Source organism: Cinclus cinclus, chromosome 10 (assembly GCF_963662255.1).
Source record: "Cinclus cinclus chromosome 10, bCinCin1.1, whole genome shotgun sequence".
NCBI lineage: Eukaryota > Metazoa > Chordata > Aves > Passeriformes > Cinclidae > Cinclus > Cinclus cinclus.
In genome coordinates this window covers 14,637,944-14,662,411 of record NC_085055.1, presented here as the reverse complement: position 1 = coordinate 14,662,411, position 24,468 = coordinate 14,637,944, and the positions used below count along the sequence as shown (strand labels likewise).

At 39.0% G+C, this 24,468-nt stretch overlaps 1 protein-coding gene across 1 annotated transcript in view; it reads right to left on the bottom strand.

The window, feature by feature from the left end:
• The window catches only part of SLC9A9 (solute carrier family 9 member A9), a 174,636-nt gene that overhangs the window by 118,455 nt on the left and 31,713 nt on the right, over positions 1 to 24,468 (bottom strand). The window contains exons 5-6 of the mRNA XM_062498885.1: positions 18,512 to 18,627; positions 9,497 to 9,602 (exon numbers count right to left, since the gene is read on the bottom strand). Of these exons, the coding sequence (XP_062354869.1) occupies positions 9,497 to 9,602; positions 18,512 to 18,627 (222 nt within the window). The remainder of the gene's footprint in view (positions 1 to 9,496; positions 9,603 to 18,511; positions 18,628 to 24,468) is intronic.

The window sequence follows — 24,468 nt, the reverse complement described above, 5'->3', positions numbered from 1 at the left end:
CACAACTGCTGTTCGGAGTGTTTTCTGTCTCTGTCACGGCTTGTAACTTTGCCCAAAATGTCACCATTGAGACTACATTGCCATGTTGCATTTGCAATTTCCATGAAGATTTTTTTTCTTTCTCTCCCTCTCCTTTTTTTTTTTCTCCCCCCTCTCTAAATTAGCATTCTGAAGAGCCATTATAGAGAGAATACCTCTGTGCTTAGCTTGGGCAGAAACCTCACAACCATACAATTACAAAGCTTTCTTACTGTACCACTTTGAAATTCAAATTTGTCATTTCCAAGGGGAGGAAAGAGGAAATAACCCATCTGTTTCCTACATATCTTTCACCCTTGTGAAAATGTGACAAAATTATGCAAATTTTTAAAGGTTTCTGAAATATTTAGTTGACAAATCTCAGCGGAGAGCTGACAAACTTCATCAACTAAAAATCTTCCAGGATCTCATTTTTCAGGTGTGTACCATCTAAAACTTAAATATGTGATTTTTTCCCTGCAACTGCTGGTCCCCAGACTCAGGCAGCTGCTGTCCCCAGTGCTGTGACCATCACATCATCCCTCTTGTCCTCATTACCTCCTCTTTTTGTCACAATAACAAGAAGGATAGTGAAGAGGTACTTGCACCAGAAATGAAGTCAGGGTCTCTCTAGACTTTAGGGTATGAGGGAGGTTGGAGATTAGAGTCCTAGATTATCTCTAGAAATAATTTCTTTTTATCTCAGGTGGGAGACCTAGGGACTGGTCTAGTGCCACAGTCCCTAGTGCCACAGAACTGGTGGAGCTGGTCGTGCAGCATTCAGAGGAATGGGTAGAGTGAGATGGAGATGGTGACCATTGTCTTCTGAAAAGATAAAGGAGAGAAAGATTAAGACCAATACAAAAGCAAGTGGAAACAAGGAGAGAGTGGAGCTCTGTAACCCTTGGAATAAATTCTAAGAATAGAAATTTGCTGAGTCTCATAATTTAAGTATCTGTGAAGTGCAGTATCTAGAGGTTTGCAGTCACTCCTGCTGTGCCTAGCACTGAAGGAAGGCAGCTGATGCTACTGTTATCAATTATTCTCTGCTCAAGTGACAAAAGTATATCCTAAAACCATTAAAGTTCCTACTCCAAAAAGTGAAACACGCACCCTGAAATGATGTTTTAGGTATGGAGAGCAGGGGGTTTCTGTGTATGAAAAAAATAAGCATAAAAATTCAATTTTATTGAAATGCTTACAAAAGGTACCTCTCAATTCCTCCTTTGTAAGATATGAAAATTTTTGGGCATTATGTAATTTTAGAGTATTTGATAACATTTGCATTATTTTGATGTGCTTTATGAACAGTTCCACATGCACACAGAACTATATATATATTTTCTGGAGAGTTGTGTCAGTTCTACCAGCCTCAGTAGCTTAAGTATTTGAGCCTTAAAAGATCAAAGCTTGCAGGAGGAAGCTGTTTACCTGATATTGTTGGTAAAAAAAGTAAAAATGCTTAGAGCAGGTCAGAATGATGAAATTCAAATTGAACTGTAGCACAGAGCATCTGGAGGGGTTGACAGAGGGATCACAAGAGCCATCACCCTTCCCCAGTGCTCCTGGGTAGCCACTGGAAATTCTCCCACAACAGGAATGGGTTCTTTGTTCATGTAATCATAACCTGATCTCCAAGGAATAACAGACTTTTTATGGAGTACCCTGTTGTGACAAACTCTGTCTCTCTGAGATACCTGTGCTCTCCAGTACTTTATTTCTGGGAAGGATTTGGGCAGTGAATAGGTACTGGTGGCTACCCCACAAATGCAGTGTCAGAAAAGACTTCCTCACCTTTCTCACACACACTCCTCCTTTATCTTCTCTGGAGAAGACATGATATGTATGTCAATTAATTGCAAGAGCCAGACAGACTCTTACACACAGTATTTAATCCAGAGAGGATGAAATGAGCTTTCTTTTGGAACACTTCAAGGGAAATAAATCAATACTATCATTTTAAACTAAAAGGGACTTGTCTCTGCAAGTAGAATTAGACTCTGTATGTAATTATCTTGCTCTCAAGAAAAATCTGTTATATTCACTAGACAAGGGTTATTTGGACAAGAAAAAAACATCTGGATGAGCTCAAAAACCAGGCTGACTTGTACCAGGGTGCACTTCAGTTCTGAAGAGCTCCCAATAGAAATCTTTGAAATGAAGACGCTTTGATGCCAGTTTGGTCATTTGTAGGGAAAGTGTAGCTAAATAATTGCCACTTAGGTGTGATTTGCAAGGCCTGCAAGCAGCATTCTTAATTCTGAACTTAAAACTTATCTGTCTGTTTGTGTGTAAATGGACAGAGATACCTGCAGCTACTCTGATTTGATTGGGTCTGACAAGTACAGACATTCCCAGCTGATTTGAGCTAAGCTCTATCTTCACAGATCCCTCAGGTCCCTCTCCATAACATTGCTCACTGAAATCTCTCTAGCTTAGCAATCTGCAACTGAAGGCTGCCTGTTCAAATAAATTGCATAGACAAACCAGTGCCAATTAGAGAACTGTGGTGGGCTGACCCTGGCTGGACGACAAGTGCCCACCCAGCCACTCCACTGCTCCCTCCTCTCCAGGATGTGGAGGGGGGAAGAAAATAACATTGAAAAAAGCTCAGGGGTAAAGAGAAAGGCCCATAAATAAAGCAAAAGCTGTGTGTGAAAGCAAAGGAAAACAGAAGTTTAATTCTCTGCTTAGCACTGGTGGTGATGCCCAGCCACGTACGTGTAGCAGATGCTCTGGAAGAGAAATGCAGTAACATTTATCTGTCCCTTCCTTCCTTTTCTTAGCTTTTATTGCTGAGCACATCACAAGGTATGGAATATCCCTTTGGGCAGTTTGGGTCAGTTGTCCTGGCTGTGACCTCTCCCAAGTCTTTGTTCACCTTCTACCATTGGGATGCTGGAGGTGCAGCTCTGCTGCTGGGCCAAAACAGGGCTGAGTTATCAGCACCCTTCCAGCTCCCAGTGAGGCACAGCTCTGTGAGCACTGCTGGGGGAAATGAACTCCAGCTCAGACAGACCCAGCACCACAGAGAGGAAGACTTTAGCATATATTAACTAGATCCTAAGTATAATTTTAATATGGCACTAATATTGGGGAAAGGCATACGAAATACTAAAATGTGAAAAAAATGGAGGAGTGAGAATTACCTCCTGAAAACATGATGTTCTGATCACTCATTTTTATACTGAAATTTTGGCTTTAACAAGCATTACAGAAATTCTTCCTCTGATTTAAGCATAACACTGGTCTGTACAGTAAAGCTTATGGAGGAAAAAGAAAGGAAGTTTTGTTAAGCAAGGATACAAACATTTTATGTGGGATTTCCTCTGTTCTGGGAAAGAAGCTCTTTTTAAGTTCCTGCTAATAGCGAGTTTGGTTGGTTTCCCAGTGCTCACATCTCCTGTTCCAGATGGTCAGTGACGTGAAACTCTAATTATCATCAACAAAATAAGCTGGGACTAAACCCTTCCTCAAAGGTAAAAAGAGCAGATGGACAACCATAATTTCATTATTATAGAAATAATAGAGAAAAAGGACTCATCATCTACCTTTTAAAATCACTCACTAATGTATTGTACAATTAACTCCTTGCTCTATTAATATACAAACTACACTGTTTTTTGACAATTTGAGTGGCTGCTTGGTATGTAAGCCTTTCCAATATTTGGAATAGTAGCCAAATTCATCTTGTCTAAGGGGAACCAGTAAGTGAAATGTTTGGGCTGAGCTTCCATCCAGCATTTCGTTTGCTTTCAGGTTTTCAGAGGATTCTATTTTATTCTCCCCCACAATGTTACAGACATCCCTCCTCAGGAATCTTTGTGGGAATAAAATCACAAATAGCATTTATGTGAAATGAGGCAAGGCCTGTATCCAGAGACCCAGCTAGTCATTCATCCAGAATTGTAGCTCACAGACATTGAAATCCCTAAATTTGTCAAGGATTCAAGGTCATGCAGGTCAGTACCATGGAGCAGCTCTCCCTCTGCCTGTTGGGTTCCCGTGCTGGTCTTACTTTGAGCTGTGATTTCTAGGTCAGGTTTTGCAAAGGTAATCCCTCATGTAAACCTGCCCCTGCTCAAACTGAGCTCATCCAGACCTCAGCCCCTCCAGGGCTCCCAACCAGTCAATGTAAAGACACCTACAAAGAAAGGGTCTGGGAGCAACCCCCTGTATTTCTGGCAGAATCTTATTTCTTTTCTGAATTCAGATTCACTGCCTGATTGCAGCATATCGCTCTTTAGAACTGGCTGTCCTAATTCCTATTCTGTTGCCAGTTTTCTACAGTTCAGGAGTAGATTTTTATGTACTACCTAAGGATTCCAACGTAGACATTCATAACAAAATAATGTAAAACTACAAAATTGCATCAGAGAAAGATAATCAGGTTTCACTCTGCATCCCTATGAGTAAAAAAGTTTTTCTTCCCTCTAAAGAGTCCTAGCTTTATAAAGGTTTACATAAAGGCTTATGTATCACTGTCATGATCTGTAGTTACACAGTGTGCCTTATCTTTGTTTCTTGCTTCTTTTTCCTAGCCATGCCTTCACCATGTCCATTTGTTGTTTTCACCAGCTCATTTTCTTACATCTTCATTTCACTGTCTCTTCTCACCTTAGAAATCTATTTTCTTTAAACAGGAAAATGTGTTGATATATTTTACTTTTTTGCCACCTGTCTGATGGCACAGGTGCTTTTATTTCCCTCTTTCCTTCCTGGAAAGGCTCTGTGCACACTTTGTACATTAGTTGATAAGGAGTAAGGCTTTCATCCTTCTGAAAAATCATTACCTAGGCTGAAGAGTTCTAAGTGTAGGTACACCAAATCTATTAGCTGTGTGTACATGGCCCACTTGTGGATAGATGTGGTTTTATACACAATTTCTATGCCTAGGATGTGTGAATAACATCTTGTCTGCACTCAGATACATGTTGAAAACAAATATAACTTAAATGAGTTTAATTTGTATTACAGTGGCTGAGATAGTATTGTAAAAGACACTAAGAAATTGCAAGAATACAGGGTTTAAAAAGTGACTAAAATATAAAGGCTATAGAGAAGCCAGCATTCTTTTTTTCTTATGTGATGACTCAATACCTTTTTGCCATTTGCTAATAGTGCCTAACAAATCTCAGCATGAGGAAGGGGACTCAGGCTGACAGAATTCCCTGTGTTCTCAGACTGAACAAACTCCCAGACACCTACAGGTGGGGAGGAAACTGAAACAAAGGATTAGCTAAGAGAAAAATCTTTGTTTCTTAATTGATGCATGTGAAACAAAAGACTTTGACACAGTACATATGGAAGCCCACAGTGTCACTTCTAAAGGCCACTTTCTAAATATAACTGCAGTTTATGGGAAAAATATGATGTGAGGACATTCAGATGTCTTTCCTCTGTAAAATTTGTTATTCAGTGTGCTCAGCGATCAAAGTGTGGCAAAAACTATAAAGAATAATGCTTTAAAAGTAGAAGGGAAAAGGATCCAAATTAGAGACAGTCCATGACAAAAGAAAAAAGAAAAATATAATCATAAAGGTAGCTTCACATCTACTGAGATATGCACCAAGGAGACACCCATCATAACTTTCAAAGCCAGTATCATTCCTGCAGCTCCCAGCTCCCAACTTAATTATTCAGCAGCAGTTACAATATCTGTTCTTGTCCTTTGCAGAACATCTGATTTTAATATATAATACACAAGGAACAACAATAAGAAACTGTGAAAGGTAGGGAAGTAACACTTGCAGATAATGGACAGTTTACCTCACTAGGCCAATGACCACGTGAAATATAGACTGAATCCTTGTAACTGCATTTGATGTTTGTCAAATGTCTGTTTCTTTAGTCTCTGATTGCATTTCTCTCTTGTGTATGCTACCTTCAAGTTCAGTGACATAATAACAGAATTAAACCCACTGAAATAATAACAATACAGGTAAACAAGTACCTAGAATCAGAAAGCTTTATTGATTCATATTAATTTTCTATTCATTATATCACAAGAGTTTCTTATATTTTGAAAAGCTCTAAACTGTACTAAAATTAGTAATACGATGACTGTGCCTACCAGTAAGAATCACCAGTGTGTCAGAAGGAATTCTCTTGTCTGCCTAAGATAATTATAGGAATCACTGTCTGAGAAAAGACAACCTTAGCGGGAGCTCAGCACAAACTAAGCAGAACTCTGGCTTCTGAATTATTTCCCCTGGAAATTGACACTGCTTTTCAATAAATTTGTTACCCTTTCAATAAATCAGTTACTTTTGCCATGTCATTTTAGAAAGCCCTATACAAACTTCTGCCAAGAAAGAAAGGTTTGAGCATTATATTAACTTATATACGCTATGTCTAGACTAGAATCAAAGTAGTTTTTGAGTGAAGAGGAGGTACTATGACCTGAGTTGGTATACGTTCATCCTGGAAATATTTAAGAAGAACCATGAAGCTATTTTTATCAGTACTTTCCTCGGTCAGTATCCTGGGAAACAAAGTATGTAGGAAATATTTGTGGCATAATTAGTCATATGGGTTTTTATGGGGTAAAAGCAGACATGTTTAATAATCTAGTAAGTATTGTCTTGTAGGGCTTTGCTATAATTTTTGTCAAACACCTTGAATTCTTGATGTTTATTTTCTGTGAGAATTCCCACATGTTTTTATTAAAAGGATAATTTTATCCTAATAAGGAAAAGTTGTAAGAAACTCTGGAAGTGATTTCTGTATGAGAAAATCCTCGTTGCATCTCCAATGCCCTTGTGTGTGTGAGCTCTCCCAGATGCACAACAGCTTGTCAGCCTTCCTGCAGCCACTGCTGCCAATTTGAGTCACAGTGATCCCTCCTGCACGGATTATCTTAAAATAGCACAGCACAAATGAAATCTAGCAATTATCACAAACACCCAGGTGTTTGCTGAGGCAGGATGGCCAGAGGAGAGCAGTTGGACCTGCCCAGAGAACTTGTGTCCTTGGTTAGTATTTTCTGAGGGCAGGTGGCCACTGTGTGCACATTCTTGCAGGAACACAGCTCGTGCGGCTCGCTAAATCCACAGAAAAATGCAGGGGTGGCTGGTCCTGCTGCTGTCCTTCTTAAACTAAATGATAAAAGAGCACAGGAGGAATAGAGATTGGAGGGAGAAGCTGAAAGAAGGGAGAGAGATCCATCAAAGCCCTTGTTGGCAGACAGCCATGCTGCCTCCACCTTGCCAGTTTTCACCTCCGGCCATAAGGGCCTTCTCTCTTTTCTCTCACTGAGTCACTCCTGCAGACATTATCTTACTTATTCTGTTAGATAATGAAAGACAATGTGCATTTTTCTGGTTATCATTATGTAATGCACTAAATTACTTACTATTGCTTTTCCACATTTGTAAACATTATTCTCACACCTTTTAAAATAGACTTCTATTGCTGTAATTATGAACATGTTGTGTTTGCACACAAGAATGGTATGGGTTACAGGAAAAGAAATAGCTGTTCTTTTGCAGTGACAGTAAAACAATTTTCTTCATTTAAACTCAGGTTGGTTTAGTAGGGTGTTAATGACCTGAAGCTGGCAATATTAACAGTATATCTTTACTTAAAATGTTACAGGAAGATTATATTGGGTTGCAGAAGTACTGTATATGTGCAGAAGCTGATTATTTAAGCCAGAGAGCAATGAATTGTGAAATTGATGATGCCACGTATTCTCTTCAGTCTCTACAAATGACTACAGAAATCAAAGAATCAGTGACAGTGAATATATAAAATACCACATCCCAATGACAAGAGGTTCTAAAGTAAAGCTTTGTAATCTCCCATAAGTAACAACAAAGAAAACATAAGAAGTAGATAGGCTGAGGTGCATAACCTAGACTTGAGTACTGGGAAGAGCAGAGTTTAGGAGCTCATGAATCATGTACTGGAATACTGATGGAACTGGAATCTGGTGGGACTTCCATTTTTAGATTTGTTCTCCAGTTGAGTTGCTCCTTTGGGAGATCTGTGTGCTTTGGCATCATGGTGACTGAAAACTAGAGAGATTTAGAACACTCTGGGTTCCCTTCACTTGCTTGGAGCCTGGCTGCTCCTCTCTGGGAACCTTGCACTAACAGATGAAGAGTCTAAATGATCAGAAAATGTCTAGGCTGTTATTAAACAATACCAAGGGAGAGAGATAAAAATCTCAGACATTGCCACTTACTCTCTTCTTTCCAATTCTAATAGCTTTTTCAATGCCTTTCTGTCGGTTCTGTCTACCGAGTTTGTCTGGTCTTTGCTTACTTTTCCTTCTGTGCATTTTACTATCTGATGTACCAGACTCTCTCCCAAGTGACACCTTCCAGCCCTGGTCCCTGGATGTGACAGCCACACTGTGTCTGATCCTGAACTGCTGTGTTCAGACACTTGACAGCGTTTGAAAACATTGCTCTTGCTCTGAAAACTGAGGAGTTTAGTGTAGCTTCATGTTACTAGACTGATAATTGAAGAGTGATAAACTAAATAGGAATATTATTTATTTTTTGTATTGTGAAACAAATTTGGGGTTTTTTGCAACAATTATTATTGTTGCAAAACGCCATGGGGTTTCAGAATAACTCCATGGGGTCTCAGGAAAAAATATTAAACTCATTTTTTTAACTACTGTAAACTCCTTTAAAAAAGGCTTTTTTTCCCCCTGAAAGATAGGAAAAATCCTTGTTCAAGGAACCATGCTTTAAGGAGAAAGTTGGCACTGAGTTGAGGCTTACTGTGAAGTACCTTCAAACATCATGGAGCACTGAATTTGACTTTGCAGTTCTGTTACTTTTAAGATTATCTGAGAGGATTATTTGTATTTCTAGCAAAGCTCTGGGAAGCATATAATACATGTAGAGTGGAGTAAACTTGAGAACCCATTAATCATGTACTTAGCATCTGTGTTTTTAGGACAGCACATACTTGTGTGATTTTGGCCCACCATTTGTGGTCTGTTTGAGGATTCCTGAGAATAAAAAAGCTATATAGAAATTTAAGATAATATTATCAGCTGAAGCTCTGCCAGCTTTCATAGACAGAAGTAGATAAACAGACACTGTGTATCACTTTGTGGTTTTAATCTCAGGAAGTAATAGATTGCAAAAAAATAAAAAGAACCTCTCTTGAATTTTATAGTTACTCTGTGTCCTAGGTGCTCATTTAGCATTATTTTTTTCAAGTATCTTGTTTAGATGAGAAAAGAAATAATAATAAATTAAGTTTACCATTTTACAGAATATATTGCTTTCTGGGTTAAAGAACGTGAACTAAAATTGCATTCTGGATGTACAGTTGCTATGAACAATATTGGAATTCTAGTATTATCAAACCAAGAAAAATTCTAAAACTACATCTTTGTAACAAAACCTTCGAATGGTATAGCTATACTTGAACAAACTATATCAGTGAGAGTGGTATCAGTGAATAAAGCTTTGATTATCTCACCAAGTCAAGAATGGAGGTGGGTGTAACTTACTGTGTCAGCACGATAGCCACAGCATCATTTAGGACACTCTCTCCAAACAGGAGTGTGTATAAATCTGTATCCACATTCAGCTCATGGAAAATAGCAAGGACTGTCACTGCACGGAAAGAAAGCAAAGTGAGTTGTGATTTTCATATTCCTCTGGCAGTTCAAGAAATAAAGCAATATTAGAATACTGGTTTTGAGAAGCCCAGCTGTATATATTGCCTAAGTGGATAAAAATTAGTTAAGAAGGATCAACTGGGATATATAAGATCCTTAAATTCATCAAGTCTATGAGTTCTGCTGCTTCAGCTGAGTTAGGAAGAAGCTTTCCCTCTCACACAGAGAATCCTGCAGAAATGAAAATGTCACAGCATGTTTCACTGTGCATAAAGCACTGTGATCTCGTGACCACGGAGGAAAAGGGTGCTGAAAAGTGTTGGGTTTTGCTGTGGATTTTGTGTGTGATGAGTAGGGGTTTCCCTGTTTTGAGAAGGATATAATAACAGTGACCCATGTGTTACACATGTTCTCTAAGGAGCACGCAGCATAACCACCCTGTCCTGCCCCACGCTCAGCAAGGATGTAGCTCATGGGTAGCTGTGAAGCCTCTCACCCAGACCAGGATATTTGACTCCTACAACCCATTCTAAGGCCCCTTCAGCATTTAACCAGTAGTTTAAGTTCTTTCCTTCTCTCTGAGTTATACCCTATATTTGATTTTCAGTTTACCAGTGCAATAGAAAGAAATAGAGTGTGGTGAACTTAAAATGAAGGTGAGCAAATAATTTACACAAACATCATCTGGAGTATTTAGACGTTTGGTTCATACTCAGGTAATTAAGTCCTGCAGATATTAACTTAGGCCTTCTCTGGTTTTCACTCTCCCCTGCAGACAGGGGGGCACAGTCCTTCCTGTGGTCTAGCTTGCGTAGCTTGCACTTCATAATCTCCAGCTGAAGAAAGCTGTCTATGTTCTTTGTATGTATTATTTGAATTCTTATTATTCTTATTATTTTCTCATTGCATGGACAAAGCAGAGCTTTCCAATTTCAAACAGAATTTAATGTAAAGACCCCCAATTACTTGTCTGGTTAAAAATTACACGGTAACTCACTGCTTCACTGGTGCCCATTCTAGTACATTAATTGTGTAATTGACTCAGTTCTCGTAGCCCAGGAATCCCAAAGATTAGGAGACATCTCTGGGATGCCATGTTCACATCTGACATTTTAGAAATGAAAATTATATACTTTTACATTCATATGACTGCTGATAATTAATACAAAAGCATGACCAGTTGATTATGCTTTGGCTTAATAACATTTCTTGGGCCTTTGAAAGCATTGGTGCTAAGATTTTCTAAATGGTGCTTAAATAGCTATGTAGTCTCAAAATAAGTTTATAAACCCAAAATAGATTCTCAGTTCTCCTGTGAGATTTTATGTTAAAGTGATCTCTGTTGATGTGCTGTCTCTGAAGAATTTTGGAAGTGTTATTCTAAAGAAGACAACTTAGATGTGTGTAGCCGAACATTTGCTGATATAGCTATATTTAAATTAGCCAGTTATATTTAACCATCCTGGTAACCTCACCCATCTACTCCCACTGCAGTTAGAATTTAAACTAGGGAAATAGTTCTTTCCCCAGAATAGCTCAAAGGTGTAGGCAGAAGCTTTATTGACAAGAGATATTTTCTTGGTTCACCAACATCTATATTCAGGTTTTTGGCTGATTAGCAATGCTGACTTAATGTGGATTCAGTTTATCTCCTGCTCTCTAATGTCATTGGCATAAAAACAGACTTGTTTTCTAAAACTAGTTGCCGCTTTCAGCTTTTGCTTATTAGCTAATTAGTTTGAGCTCTCGTTAATAGTGCCTGTGATAACGACAGAAGGGAAAGCAAACAGTAATCAAAGTCCAATGTACTGCTGGGGTGTGTGTGTAGCAGGCCGAGCCAATTAGAGAGATGCCTGCACATTCCTCTTCTTCCTCCCGCCTCCTAAGCAAGTAACTTTCTCTTCTTGCTTTCTCTCTCTCAACTCTACCCTAAACATATGACTTTGATATTTTCAAATGAAAGCAAAACAATAAAACAAGCAACACAGTAATGCATCAATTGCCTCTTCTGGGAGAAACTCCCCAGTTCACCCAGTTCTCAGAAAGCATCTTCCATTTCAAATGTTTTCCCATTTCCAGGGGTGGTTACTGGATCTTCTTTGCCTGTCCCTGACTGAAGGGTCCTGGTCTCTGCTCTGTCCCTCTGCTTGTCTGGCCCAAGGGAGAGCAGACTTCAGCCCCACCACTGCTGACAGATATTTATCTGATTTGGTTTTACAGAACTGAAATGATGCTGGTTCCCCAAATCCCAAGGGACCTGAACTCACTCTTCAGTATTCATACAATTTTTAAATGCAGTTATTCCTGAATCATGTCTAACCCAAAGCTCCCCTCCTGCTTTTCAAGCCTGCAATTTCCATTCCTAGCCTAATGAGAGACAAAAATTTGTCATATTTATTCTGATTTTCTTTCAGCAGAATTTGTCTATTCAAAGACTCATTTCAGACACCTCCTCCCTAAAATGACTCACTTCTTTCAATCTCCTCCTTTTAGTAATGTTTTCTTGCCCTCTAATCAGCTCATATCTTTCATGAAATGCAGTGCCTAAAACCAGATCCCAGTAATGTAGTTGACACTTGCTGTCAAGAAATAGAATGAAAAAATGCTGTAGAACATGTTAATAAATCCTGTTTTCCTTTTTTTTTTCTATGTATTTGTACTTATGACTCATTTTCATAGATTGTAAACTTGAAATCCTTTTCAGAAGTGAATGTTCACTTCCTATCTGCTATCTATGAACATGCTCTTTTTAAAGTGTAGCATTTATCCTTGTCTATTTTAAATCATTATAGGAATCATACTGAGTTCTAACCATGCCTTTCAAAATGTTGGCAGTCTTCTTTCAGCAGAATATTTTACAATAAAGAAACACCCTCTGTTACATCAGCCAACTCATTAATGAAAATTATAAATAGTATCTGCACAAGAAGAGAGATCTGCAGGATTTTTAGCACATCCACCCTGTTTAAGAGCTCCAGGAAACATTTTCACCTTGTTTTGACCACCACTGTCTAGGCATTTCCCCATGATCACATTTGCTTTCGTTAATTATGAGAAGCTACAGACATAGGTCAGAATGGGCACATCAAAAGGGATGTGATTCTCTGCTATGGAAGAAATAATTTAAGTTACCTCTGGATAGAATAATGCTCTAGGAATAGTTATCATGTCCAACGAAGTCACATCATATTTTGTCTAAGGAATGACTTTAAAACTCAAGGGAAGTAATTTAAAAATAATCCTATACCCCAGTAACATGGCCAGTCTGTGAGAACTTTGATATCTAAGTAAAGATTGTAGATGCTGCACTGCAGTCAGCTTGGCCCCTGGCTTTCTGAAGGCACTGCTGAGGAACAGTAAATAGGGCTTGGGTTTTGTGTGGTAACTACTTGAAAACTTGTATAATTCATTAGATACAGTATGTATTATAAAAATACCAAACTACTTTTCATTAAAGTACACAGCATCTCTTATTTCTAATGAGAGGACAGAAATAGAGGTGGGTAAAGAAGTGGCTGCAAGGCCACGTCAGTGGAGGAGCCAACACCTTTTGTGGCAGTAGAAAACTGGCACCAACAGAAATAACGCGCAGCAGAGCTGCTGACTCAGAAAGGGTTGTGAACTTCAGTTAAACATTCAGTGACAGGAAGCAGGAAACAGTGAGGCATCTAAGATTTTCACAGTATTTATGCCAACAAAAGTTTGATTCACCTCTTCCCAGACTTCATGGGCTGAGGTAACACCTGTCACAAGCTAAGCCCAACATGATTTCAGTTGTACCCAAGGAGTGTCTGTGGAGCTGCCTTGCGAAAGGCATCTTTTGACAAATTTAGAAACAAATTGGCTTGTTATAGATCCCTGTAAAAAGTATATACAACTGAAATATCACCAAACTACAAGAATCCCTTTGCTAACTCTCTCCAAGGATACTTTGCTGTTACTTTTAAAAGAATGAGGAAACAAAAAATAAATTACACCATTATATAAAGTACTGGCATTATTGTTCCTCAGTCTTCTGACTAGAACTATTAGTATCTTTCATACTCATGGGCCTAAATTCTTTTAGGAGTACAGTATTGAACGGGAAGAAAATAAGATTCGAGAAATCTAACTTTTATTTCCTATTGACATTGTCTAAAAGTAAAGATTCCAGTTTGAATTATAGACTCCTTTCCCTAGTAGTAAGTCACGGCACTCACAGATTAGCTCAGTGGTGAATAAGAAGAAAGCAGACATATATTTTAATTAAAAACACATTTACAGACCGTATTACATAACAAGTGTTTTGAATGCATTACCTTGCTGTGTTGATACAATATGCTTCTTAATGCAAAACCCTTCAATTTTATGGTAAACAGAAACTGTTCTTTCTGATAAATATCCAATTTTATCAATAACAAGAGCAGCTCAACCCACAGCTCCAGTTCAGCTGTAACCATAGAAACTTCAAATAGGGAAGAGCCCTGTGATTGTCAGTGTGACCAAAGGTAAGGGAGTTCATACAGCTCAGAAACAGCTCTGCTTCAGCAAACCCTGGGAAGGTAAATCAGTTTTCCATATTTGAAATGTCAAAAATCAGGAAGAAAACCAAAAGGAGAAGGCTAAAGGTCTGTGAAATGTCTGCGGATAGGAAGGTTGTGTCCCAGAAGGTGTTAATAGCAGCAGCCCTGGAGACTGCCAGAGTTGTAGTGTTTGTGTATTTTGGGTGACTGGGGCAGAGGTGCCCTGTTTAAAACCCTGAGCCGGGTGTGTTCTATTCATTATCCCACTGCAGCCACGGGCACCCTGAAACTGGGCTGGCTGCTGAGGCAGCCACTCAGTCCCAGAGGACAGGCTGCACTGTTCCCCATGTGCAGTTCCCCATGAGCAGTTCCCCATGTGCAGCTCCCCATGTGCAGTTCCCCATGAGCAGTTCCCCATGTGCAGCTCCCCATGTGCAGTTCCCCATGTGCAGTTCCCCATGTGCAGTTCCCCTTGTGCAGTTCCCCATGTGCAGTTCCCCATGAGCAGTTCCCCATGAGCAGTTCCGCATGTGCAGTTCCCCATGTGCAGTTCCCCATGTGCATTTCCCCATGAGCAGTTCCCCATGTGCAGCTCCCCATGTGCAGTTCCCCATGAGCAGTTCCCCATGAGCAGTTCCCCATGTGCAGCTCCCCATGTGCAGCTCCCCATGTGCAGTTCCCCTTGTGCAGTTCCCCATGTGCAGTTCCCCATGTGCAGCTCCCCATGTGCAGTTCCCCATGTGCATTTCCCCATGAGCAGTTCCCCATGTGCAGTTCCCCATGTGCAGTTCCCCATGTGCAGTTCCCCATGTGCAGCTCCCCATGAGCAGTTCCCCATGTGCAGCTCCCCATGTGCAGCTCCCCATGTGCAGCTCCCCATGTGCAGTTCCCCATGTGCAGTTCCTGATGTACAGTTCCCCATGAGCAGTTCCCCATGAGCAGTTCCCCATGTGCAGTTCCCCATGAGCAGTTCCCCATGTGCAGTTCCCCATGAGCAGTTCCCCATGTGCAGTTCCCCATGTGCAGTTCCCCATGTGCAGTTCCCCATGAGCAGTTCCCCATGTGCAGTTCCCCATGAGCAGTTCCCCATGTGCAGCTCCCCATGTACAGTTCCCCATGTGCAGTTCCCCATGTGCAGTTCCCCATGTGCAGCTCCCCATGTACAGTTCCCCATGAGCAGTTCCCCATGTGCATTTCCCCATGAGCAGTTCCCCATGAGCAGTTCCTGATGTACAGTTCCCCATGAGCAGTTCCCCATGAGCAGTTCCCCATGTGCAGCTCCCCATGTGCAGCTCCCCATGTGCAGTTCCCCTTGCAGGTCCCTGGGCTGGCGCTGCACAGCTGCTCCTTTTCCTCCGCTGCTCCCGGGGAGAGGCACTGCACAGGGAGCAGCTGCCCCGCCACCTTGGAAGGGATCACACCGAAACACCTCCGGGGCAGGGTACATGGGAAACCAAATCCCAATACTGGCACAAGGAAACCCCCTCTACAGCGAAACAGGGAAATCTGTGCAGATGAAACAATAGGATGTGATTTCCTCGGCAATGTGATAAATTATGCCTATTGATCAGAATAAAGAAAAATGCAAATACTGCTCTCATGTTTTAAATCACGAATAATAAAGGGATAATTTGGGAATTTAAAAATTCTATTTCTTAAAATTTCACCTCTCACCAGAAGTCTTAAAATGAGAAACTTTCTCTACTGAAAATGGTAAATTATTGGAAGGAGATGTCCTCTGTAAGATGAATTTCTGGGTAGAGAGTAACCTTGTTCTGTCCTTGAAGTTTCTAACTGTCCTTTCTAGAGACATAAAAGTTTTTTGAGGCATCACACCATATTGTTGATATTTCTAGGATCACAGTCTATAATGAAAAACACAGTCTCAAGTATATCCAGTCATAAATTAATTTCTTAATCTTAGTAAAAGTGTTAGTTTTCTATTTAAGAGAACACACAGCACATAAGAGCAATTCTTCTGAATTACTTTATGCCAAAATATCCAGATTAAAAATCTTCATATAAACTTCAGAGGTAAAAACCTAGAGTGCTGTGACCTCATTTCCTTCTTCTTAGCAATACTAGAAAATTTTACCTGTCATACATTTGTTTACTGCCCTGACAGTAAAAGTCTTTATTTAACATGTAAACACGTACCAATCTATCTCTTCTATCACAAATAAGGAGCTCAATCAAACCAACTTCTGTCAAGTCAACAGATCACTTTTTAGCATCTTTTGAGACTTAATTGCTTCCCACAGCCAAGGGAAATTAAATCTCTTTTTGAAATGAGTTTATAATCCTACACAGTGAAGAATGAAATGAAAAATCATGTAGCAAATCAGACAGGAATTTATTATTTCATCTTAAGATTAATTTATTGTTGATAATACTAACAACATTTTACTAAAAACTTCTTAAAAAACCCCAAATTAACCCTAGTTATCACAGATAAAATCTTTATACTGATTATCTTATGCCCTGATATGTATCAGTCCTCTAGGGGACCATATTTTAACTGATTTTGGAATGTCAGTGAGCTATTTACATACTTGAGATTATAATTCATTAACAAGTCCTACAACACAATGAAATATTTTCAGTAGTGTCAACCATTTAATTAATGAAAAACTTAATTCAAAATTCTCATAAGTCTTTGAGGGGTTGAAATTTATGGATAAGATTAGTGAACACATGAAACAACTTAGAATATTGTGAATTGATAGCAGAGGGAGCGACTGAACATTAAAAAACTCTTGGATGTGCACAGATACTATATAAGCAGGGAAGTAATTAGAAACAATATTAATCATTGACAGTTTGTCACGCTAAAATTAGTTTTCTCAACTGCAGCTTTAGCTTTTTAAGCCTGTTTAAAACTCTGGTAAAAGTAATCCTTGTAAATTATTCCTTACAGTGCAAGGGGAGCTTCTGTTTTGTTGATTTTTTTTCCCTCTTGATTGTTCCAGATTAATCAGTGGTGATTTAATAGTCTTATAATCAAAATCAGTGCATTTGTTTTATACATTACTCATCATAAGTCAACATTTCTGAAACTAAATAGTCTTGGACTGGAAAATGGGAAAAGAAACTAAGGCAGCTGCAAAACCCTATTCATGGCACTATTAACAAATATACTTGGAAATAAGTAAGGACGCTTTTATTCCATAAACAGTTTATTTTCCTAGGTTTTCCTCCTGCTTCTAACTTCTGTGTTTTTCTCTTGCTCTGAGGATAGGCTTCAATCATGTTCTGAATCTTATTAATACAGCGGGATGATCGAAGAAGTGGCAGAATATTGGATGTGTGGATTAATTTGGGAATAACAATTTGATGCAGCTTTTACAATAATCGTGCAAAAATTGGTTTTGTGGAAATAAAGTGTTTTATACCGTACTTTTGAGCTGTCAGAATGATAAATCACAAGCCCAAAATCTTTTGTTAAATATTCAGATTTCATTTAAAGAGTGGAAAAAAATTGTAGAACAATATTGCTTTTTCTCATTTCTTTTAAAAGCCATGAATTTGAAAGCTTTATAACTAAGTCTCTTAGAGAAGCTTCTCAAGGGTAGTTTTTTAGCACTGATGCACCACTTCACATACATCACAAAATGTTTTCTGTTCCGTCCCCTTTAACAGCTCAGCTGAAAATTTTGCAAAAAAATCCAATGTACCCTTGCAGAATTTGTATTTTGTCTCAGTAGATAACTTCTAAAAAATTCTGTTCACCTTCTCCTTTACTGTGTTCCCACATTTGCAAATAACAATATTTTTTCTTTTAATTCTAAGTGCTCTTATTGACATTTTAAACATAACAAAACCTGGACAAATCTATGAAACCTAGTCTAACTTTGAGATTAGACTGTAACTTTGGGCTTTAAATCTCACATCTGAAAATTCAAGTAATTTTCTTGGTATCTGGTTTTCTAGAGTTGTATTTATCATGAGCACTTCATTGATACCATACAAGCAGCATTTATTTGGCCAAATTTGAACGCTCCATTCCCCCTATCTTTAACCTGGGTTAGCTCACACCTAACTGGGTTAGGTGGATGTGAGGTTGTGATTTTTATCTGTGAGGCTTCAGATTACAGAAATTCTCATATCAGCAAGCAACAGGTGGTGTCCTGAAGATCAGAGAACATTTTCCCAATCTTTTCAGCAACCTCAATTATAAAGTTTGTGATCTCAAGCTAGGAAAACCAGCTATTAAAAAACCCACAAGAGACCTCTGGAGCTGACTTTGACTTTGATTGACTTATGATTATCAGAATATCAGATATTTAACAGCTAAGAAAAGGAAAAAGAAAACGAGAAAAGACTCTTTGAACATTTCTATGATGTACACAGCTCTTATTTACTGTTCTGACTTTTGAAAAAGTAATTTATTTGAAATGGTTACCTGGATCTGTGGCAGATATCAGCGATCCAAAAAATAAACAGTCAGTGAAGTGGAATTCCCATTCCTTTAATTGGCCAATATGTACCATGGCCTTCACAAAGCCATACATTATCAACCTGTCAGGGCAAAGATAAGACTGGTATTCAGACAGAGTATGTAATACTTATGTTTAATTTACAGTATTAAACAGGTTCTTATTCAGCTTCTTTTCAATGAATGTATCACATGAATAATGAACATAAACTGGTATCATATAAAAATTCTATTTCCTGTTCAACTGTCAAATATTGAATGGAAATGTCAGAGACAATTCCAAATCAAAGGTTTTCTGGGTAATTTTCATCTGCTGTTAGCATAGAATAATGGTTTGGCCTGCTTATTTTTCAAAAAGAAAGATAAGGCAAGCTTAAGAAGACATTATTAAGACAAATTTGTCTAAGGTAGAACATTTAAACAAAGGCAGTTTTACTATCAGCTCTGTGGCTTGCTCTGTATTTCTAAATGAATTGTTTTATTCTATCAGCTTTTAAATGTTAGCAGCACTCAAAGTTCCACATAAGGTGGAACATATAATAACATGGAACATGGAATATGGTGGAACATAAATAGGCATATTTAACACAGTTCTCACAGTGACAGTGAGCCAACAAAGTCACACTTTGAAATGCACTGCTACAGCCTCACTAGTTTCACAGAAAATATTATCACTGGTGTATATAACTAGGCAGTGCTCTCTGAGATCTGCATTCCAATAATGATCTTGAAATAACCTTGGAAAAAAAGATTCATTTGTTGTTAGAACCTGATGCAGATTTTTACAATATTATTCATGTTCAGTCTAGTTAATAATAAACCCCACTGCATTCAGTGCCTATTCCACAAACACATAAATAGACAACTGTGCTCTTCTTAATTCAGACTCTAAACCAATGATTTAAACAAGTTCCATGCATGCTCATCCTGAGGTTTTGTGCTCAGCTGTCCTGCTGAGGTGCTCCCAAAGTCACATAAACACGTCTGAGGGACAGATAAAGGACAATTAACAAACAGCCCAAGCGTTAATTAGAGATCGCTTTCAGACACTTCACCAAGGTCACTGTATTTCGAAAGGAGAGAAGCAGAGAGGTCACCAAAGCCTTCCCCAGTGGCCCTGAGTATTTGTGTACATATTTACAAAAGCTCTCTAGCAAACAGTCCCCCAGCAATTGCCCTAAGGCGCTGTATCCAGCTGTGGGTCTCCCTGACTGATGGGCTCACGTTCTCTCCCTTCCCAAAGAACACCAACTCGGGACTTGCAGCGAACTTAGTCTTTTTATCCCCAGCAAAATTTGTCAGCTTTAAGGAATGAGTTCTTCAAAACCTGACTGTGGTGCTGCTCTCCCAGTTTTCAATTGCATCCAAAGCCACAGTAATGGAAGTGAACACAACCATGTCTTTTAGAAATTAATTGCCTAAACCTACTTGGAGGTTGGACCAGAGATACTCTTCTCCCTCACTGAAAACATATTTTAAAATAGTAAATTTAACTAAGTTCTAATTATTTGGCAAAAGTAGTAATGATGATTCTACATATTGAAAAGTTGGATCCCAGCTGGACACCTGTGCTCCCAATGGTAGTGATATTTACACATCATCCAGCAGTGCCCAACACAGCTGTTCTTGATGGAAACCCAACAAGGAAAGCATAACCCAACGACAGCAGGATATGAATCCCAAGGAAATGCTCTGCACTGATGCCCCTATTGCTATTATAAAGTAGAATTGGAAAAAAAATAGTCTTATTGATTTTTAGGGCTACTGTCATATAATTTGACACACTTAGTGTATTTTTAGCAAGCTTACACCAAATTTCAATAAATCTGATTGCTTTGCTAATCTTCAACTATCCACTTAATCAATGTTAAAATTTTTATTAAATGTCTATTAATAAGTTGTAAATAAATCAAAGCATCAGTGAATCTGAATTTTCTGCAGAATGTTCCTGTCCCACTGGAACATGTTCCCACCCAGTGCTCACTGCTGACACAGAGCAGGTTAGACACCAATGCAGTTAACATAAGAAGTTCTGAATCTGTTCAGTGGGATAACACTTCTATTTCCAATTCCTGTGTGTGAAATCATAGTTTTTACTTTTTACCAATAGAGAATGCTAAATTTTATTTTTTATTGTTTTAGAATTTCAGGATGGAGATCTTCAGGACAGTATAAAGGAAACAGAAACTGATTAGCAAATCAATCTAACTCTAATTTCCAGTGTGGCTTTGAAAATCTTAATTTTAAAATAATACTGAAAAGTAATTTTATTTTATAATTGTAAAAAGTTATCTATCTTGCAAATGCCTTGGTCAAGTCATTGCCTCTTAAACTATTGGGACCATTATCTCTGTTCTAAATGATCCTTCTCTGATAATATTATAGAGTAAGAACAATTTTCCCTATAAGCCTGGATTTTGCATTTATACTGTGAACTGTGCATCATTTAGAACACTGTATTTCCCACAAGAGAGAGTGTTCCTTCCTTTTCCCCAAATGAAGCAGTGAGGAGTATTCTGTGGAACAAAAAGAGTGAGGCACAGAGTTGGGCATGGATTTAGGACAGGGGACTTCTACTGAAAACCTGCATCCTCAGAGCTGCTGCCGTAGGTCTCTGCTGCACTTTCACTTTTCCGTAAAGCCTCTTAACTCCCAAGAGGTTTTTTGGGAAGGTTTGTCCAGCACTGTGAAACGCTCATCCTGGTTTTGTAGAGATTTTCTGGGATTCACAAACTGATTCATGACCTGTCTACAGGTCAGGACAGAACAGTGACAACTGTAGAGAGATCCTGACTCTCACAGAGCCCAAAGCTGCAGGAAAAGAGTTGGCTTCACTTCGCAACCCTTTGATGGAGCAGGACATGTGAGCCTTAGATCCAAGCCCTGCTCCATCCCATTGTCCTTCATTTTTCCTGCACTAAGAGCACGCCAAACTAGGTCCCAGTTCCTACAAACTGCTCCATCATGCTCATTAGAAGCCATTATTCATTAAATTAGGCTGTTGGAATGTGCATGAATGTGAAGGTGTGACGTGGTACCAGGTGCCGAGGGTCCTGTCCTGGGTGATGGAAGTCTGGCCTTAAGCCTACACTTTGAAGTCAAATTCTTTTCCCTCTTGTCCCTCTAGCTTTGTGTGGGTGTCTTGAAGCTATGAATTCTGCTGGGTGACAAAGTGTCCCAAATAATGCCTTTTTTCTGCATGTAGGTATATACACATCTGTTTTAGAAGCTACACAGAATCAGGATAGAGCAGGGAGTTGACTTGGAGTTGTCCTACCTCCTTATCAGCTTCTTTTTATCATGAATAAATATTCAAATTCAACAATGTGTTTGTGTGATTGGAAAGTAGATGATTAGAGACATTATACTTTAGAAACAAATTGCAGCTAAATTGATTAGTAATTAAAAGTTGCTGAAAACTTCTCAGTTCAACATAGTGATGATTCGGTTTTTCAAAAAATGTTTGTGAATAACTGATTTGTCATAGATTTGGAACATTAATGAAGTAAGAAAACAGAAGAATAAAACGCAGATTAGCTTTGCTGCAGGAGACCTGACATTTTCTACACCCAAACATTTTTTTTAAGTCTTGGGAGGAGCCCATCAAGTTAGAGAAAGCATTTTACCATTTCAGCAGGAAAAAGAGAAAACACAGTAATTTGATGAAACACATGAGAATTCAGAATTTTCCAGATTACGCAAGTCTGGCACTTACATAGTGCCTCATCAATAAAAAATGCTGCATAGAATGCTGTCATTACACAGTAGAGGAGACACCATCTAAATATTTGTCTTGCTGAAGTAAGAATCTTCTGGGAAACTGAACTTTAACTACCACAATTTCCAGTATGAACCAGCATGTAAACCACACAAACCACACAAAATCTCAGCACAATAACACAAAAAACCCCCCTTTAAACTGACAAAACTAACTCAAATAAAAAGTAAACAACAGACACTGAAGAACCAGAACAAAAAGTATTCAAGGATTTAATGATTCTGAGCATTGGGTTGTCCTTACATTTTTGTAGCCATTTGAATTTTGAAGCTTGTTGGTGCAAAAAAGTGGAGTTGAAGAGTCTCCATTTGTGCAGGGCCCAGGTTTTTTTAGTGCCACAGTTCTGCTGTCATTGAGAAAAGGACTTTGGAAAAGCACACTGGCTGGCTGTGTACTGCTGGAAGGTTCCACTTAGTTTGTTTATAAAGCTGCTCTCTAGGAAGGCTACTCTGGGACTTCGACATCCGTGAACTAGCTGCTGTTTACACGTAGAGGGAAAAAGGCCTAAGCCTTTAAAGAGTAATTACTACACACAAAACTTTCTAAATGCTCAGGAAGAGCTTTAGATGCAGCTCACCAAAGGCTTATTTTTTTGCAAGAGCTTCCTTTAGCAGCAGATGGTTTTAAGGGATCTGAAAAGAGACAGCAAAATTGCATTGGGGGTTTTTGGGAAGCTTGTCAGAAAGCTCTCAATAGCAAATTTCTCTTCAGCACACTGCTAGTAGAAGAGAGAGAAAGAAAGTGGGGTATGTCTGATGCAGAATGGGGAGGCTGTAGGAAAGAGGGAAAGGACAGAAGAATTGCCAATAGTCACAAACAGGATCGGAGCACACTGGGAAGGGAAAGGATACCAGAGTCTTCAGGAGAGGAAGGCTGAAAGCCTGGCAAGAGTTTAAGCTCTCTGGGTGCCTGGGAAAGGCCATCCAAGTGACACGTGGTGAGCACAGCACACCTGACAGGTAATGGACAGCAAAAGCTGTGCTGCTCCTAAAGGCAGCTGGTAAAACCAGCCTGGGACCAGCACTCCTGGGAATGTGAGACAGCACGGGGGTCCAAAAGAGCTCTTGAGAGCAGCTGTGAACAGTGCACAAAGGGGACAAGATGACAGTGCATAAGGTATGTGAGATGAGACAAATGCAAATTGAAAAAACTCCTTCAAATCCCTTGTGGTAAAAATATGCCTCAGTGGTGCAGTCAGGTAAGAAACCAGTGCTGAACTTTGCCTCCTAAAAAACCCAGCCACGTCTTCACCTTGCAGGACCTGGCATCACAGCACCTATCCCTCTGCAACAGGGGAAACTGAAAAAATGATGGCAATAAATACATATTGGCAGGTTAGTTTACAGGCTACTGGCTCTTTGAAAACTAACTGCATCCTCCCATGCAGACTAAAACGGGAAAACCTACCAGTTCTAAAATGATCTACTCTTAATTTAAAGCTCTAGGGAACATAAATAGAATGTAACAAAACCAGCTAAGTGAAGATATAAAGCACAAACACATTCCCTGTATCCTCAGTACAGATAGCCCCATCTGCCTGATGATTTTATCAGCAATTGTATTTTCTTTGGCTTTTTTATTCATTGCATTATCACTGCTGAATCTCACTATGGGTCTTTATTGTGTTAATGGTTTTAAAAGCATAATTCCAGATTTCAAGTGTTTGTGCAGTTATGCTATGTAGCATGGAAGAGACTTGTAATTTAAATCTTTCTTGCCAAATATGATTTTTAGTCTGCAGAGAATGTTTTATCTCATAGTCTAACACCCAAAGAATCTTACCCTATCTAGACACGATTATCTTGTAGCTTGAAGCTAGTAAAAGATGAAAAAATATTTCTTCCTTCACATTTCTTCCTTTTCACAAGGAATAGTGATATTAATAAGCCAACAATAGGAAAAGGGGATGATTTTATTCTTGCTTGTATATGAAGTAACATGGAGATTGGCTGATACCATAATAGAAATAAAGAAGTCACTTGTTAGATTATAAAATATATGCTGAAAACCATAAATAGTAGAGATGAAAATTAAAAATGCCTTCCTTTATATTGATCTTTCTATTTCTACCATACCAATATATTTCTATAGCTTTTTCCACACAGTAGAATTCTTCACATCAAATGTTATGGCTGCAGTGATCCAT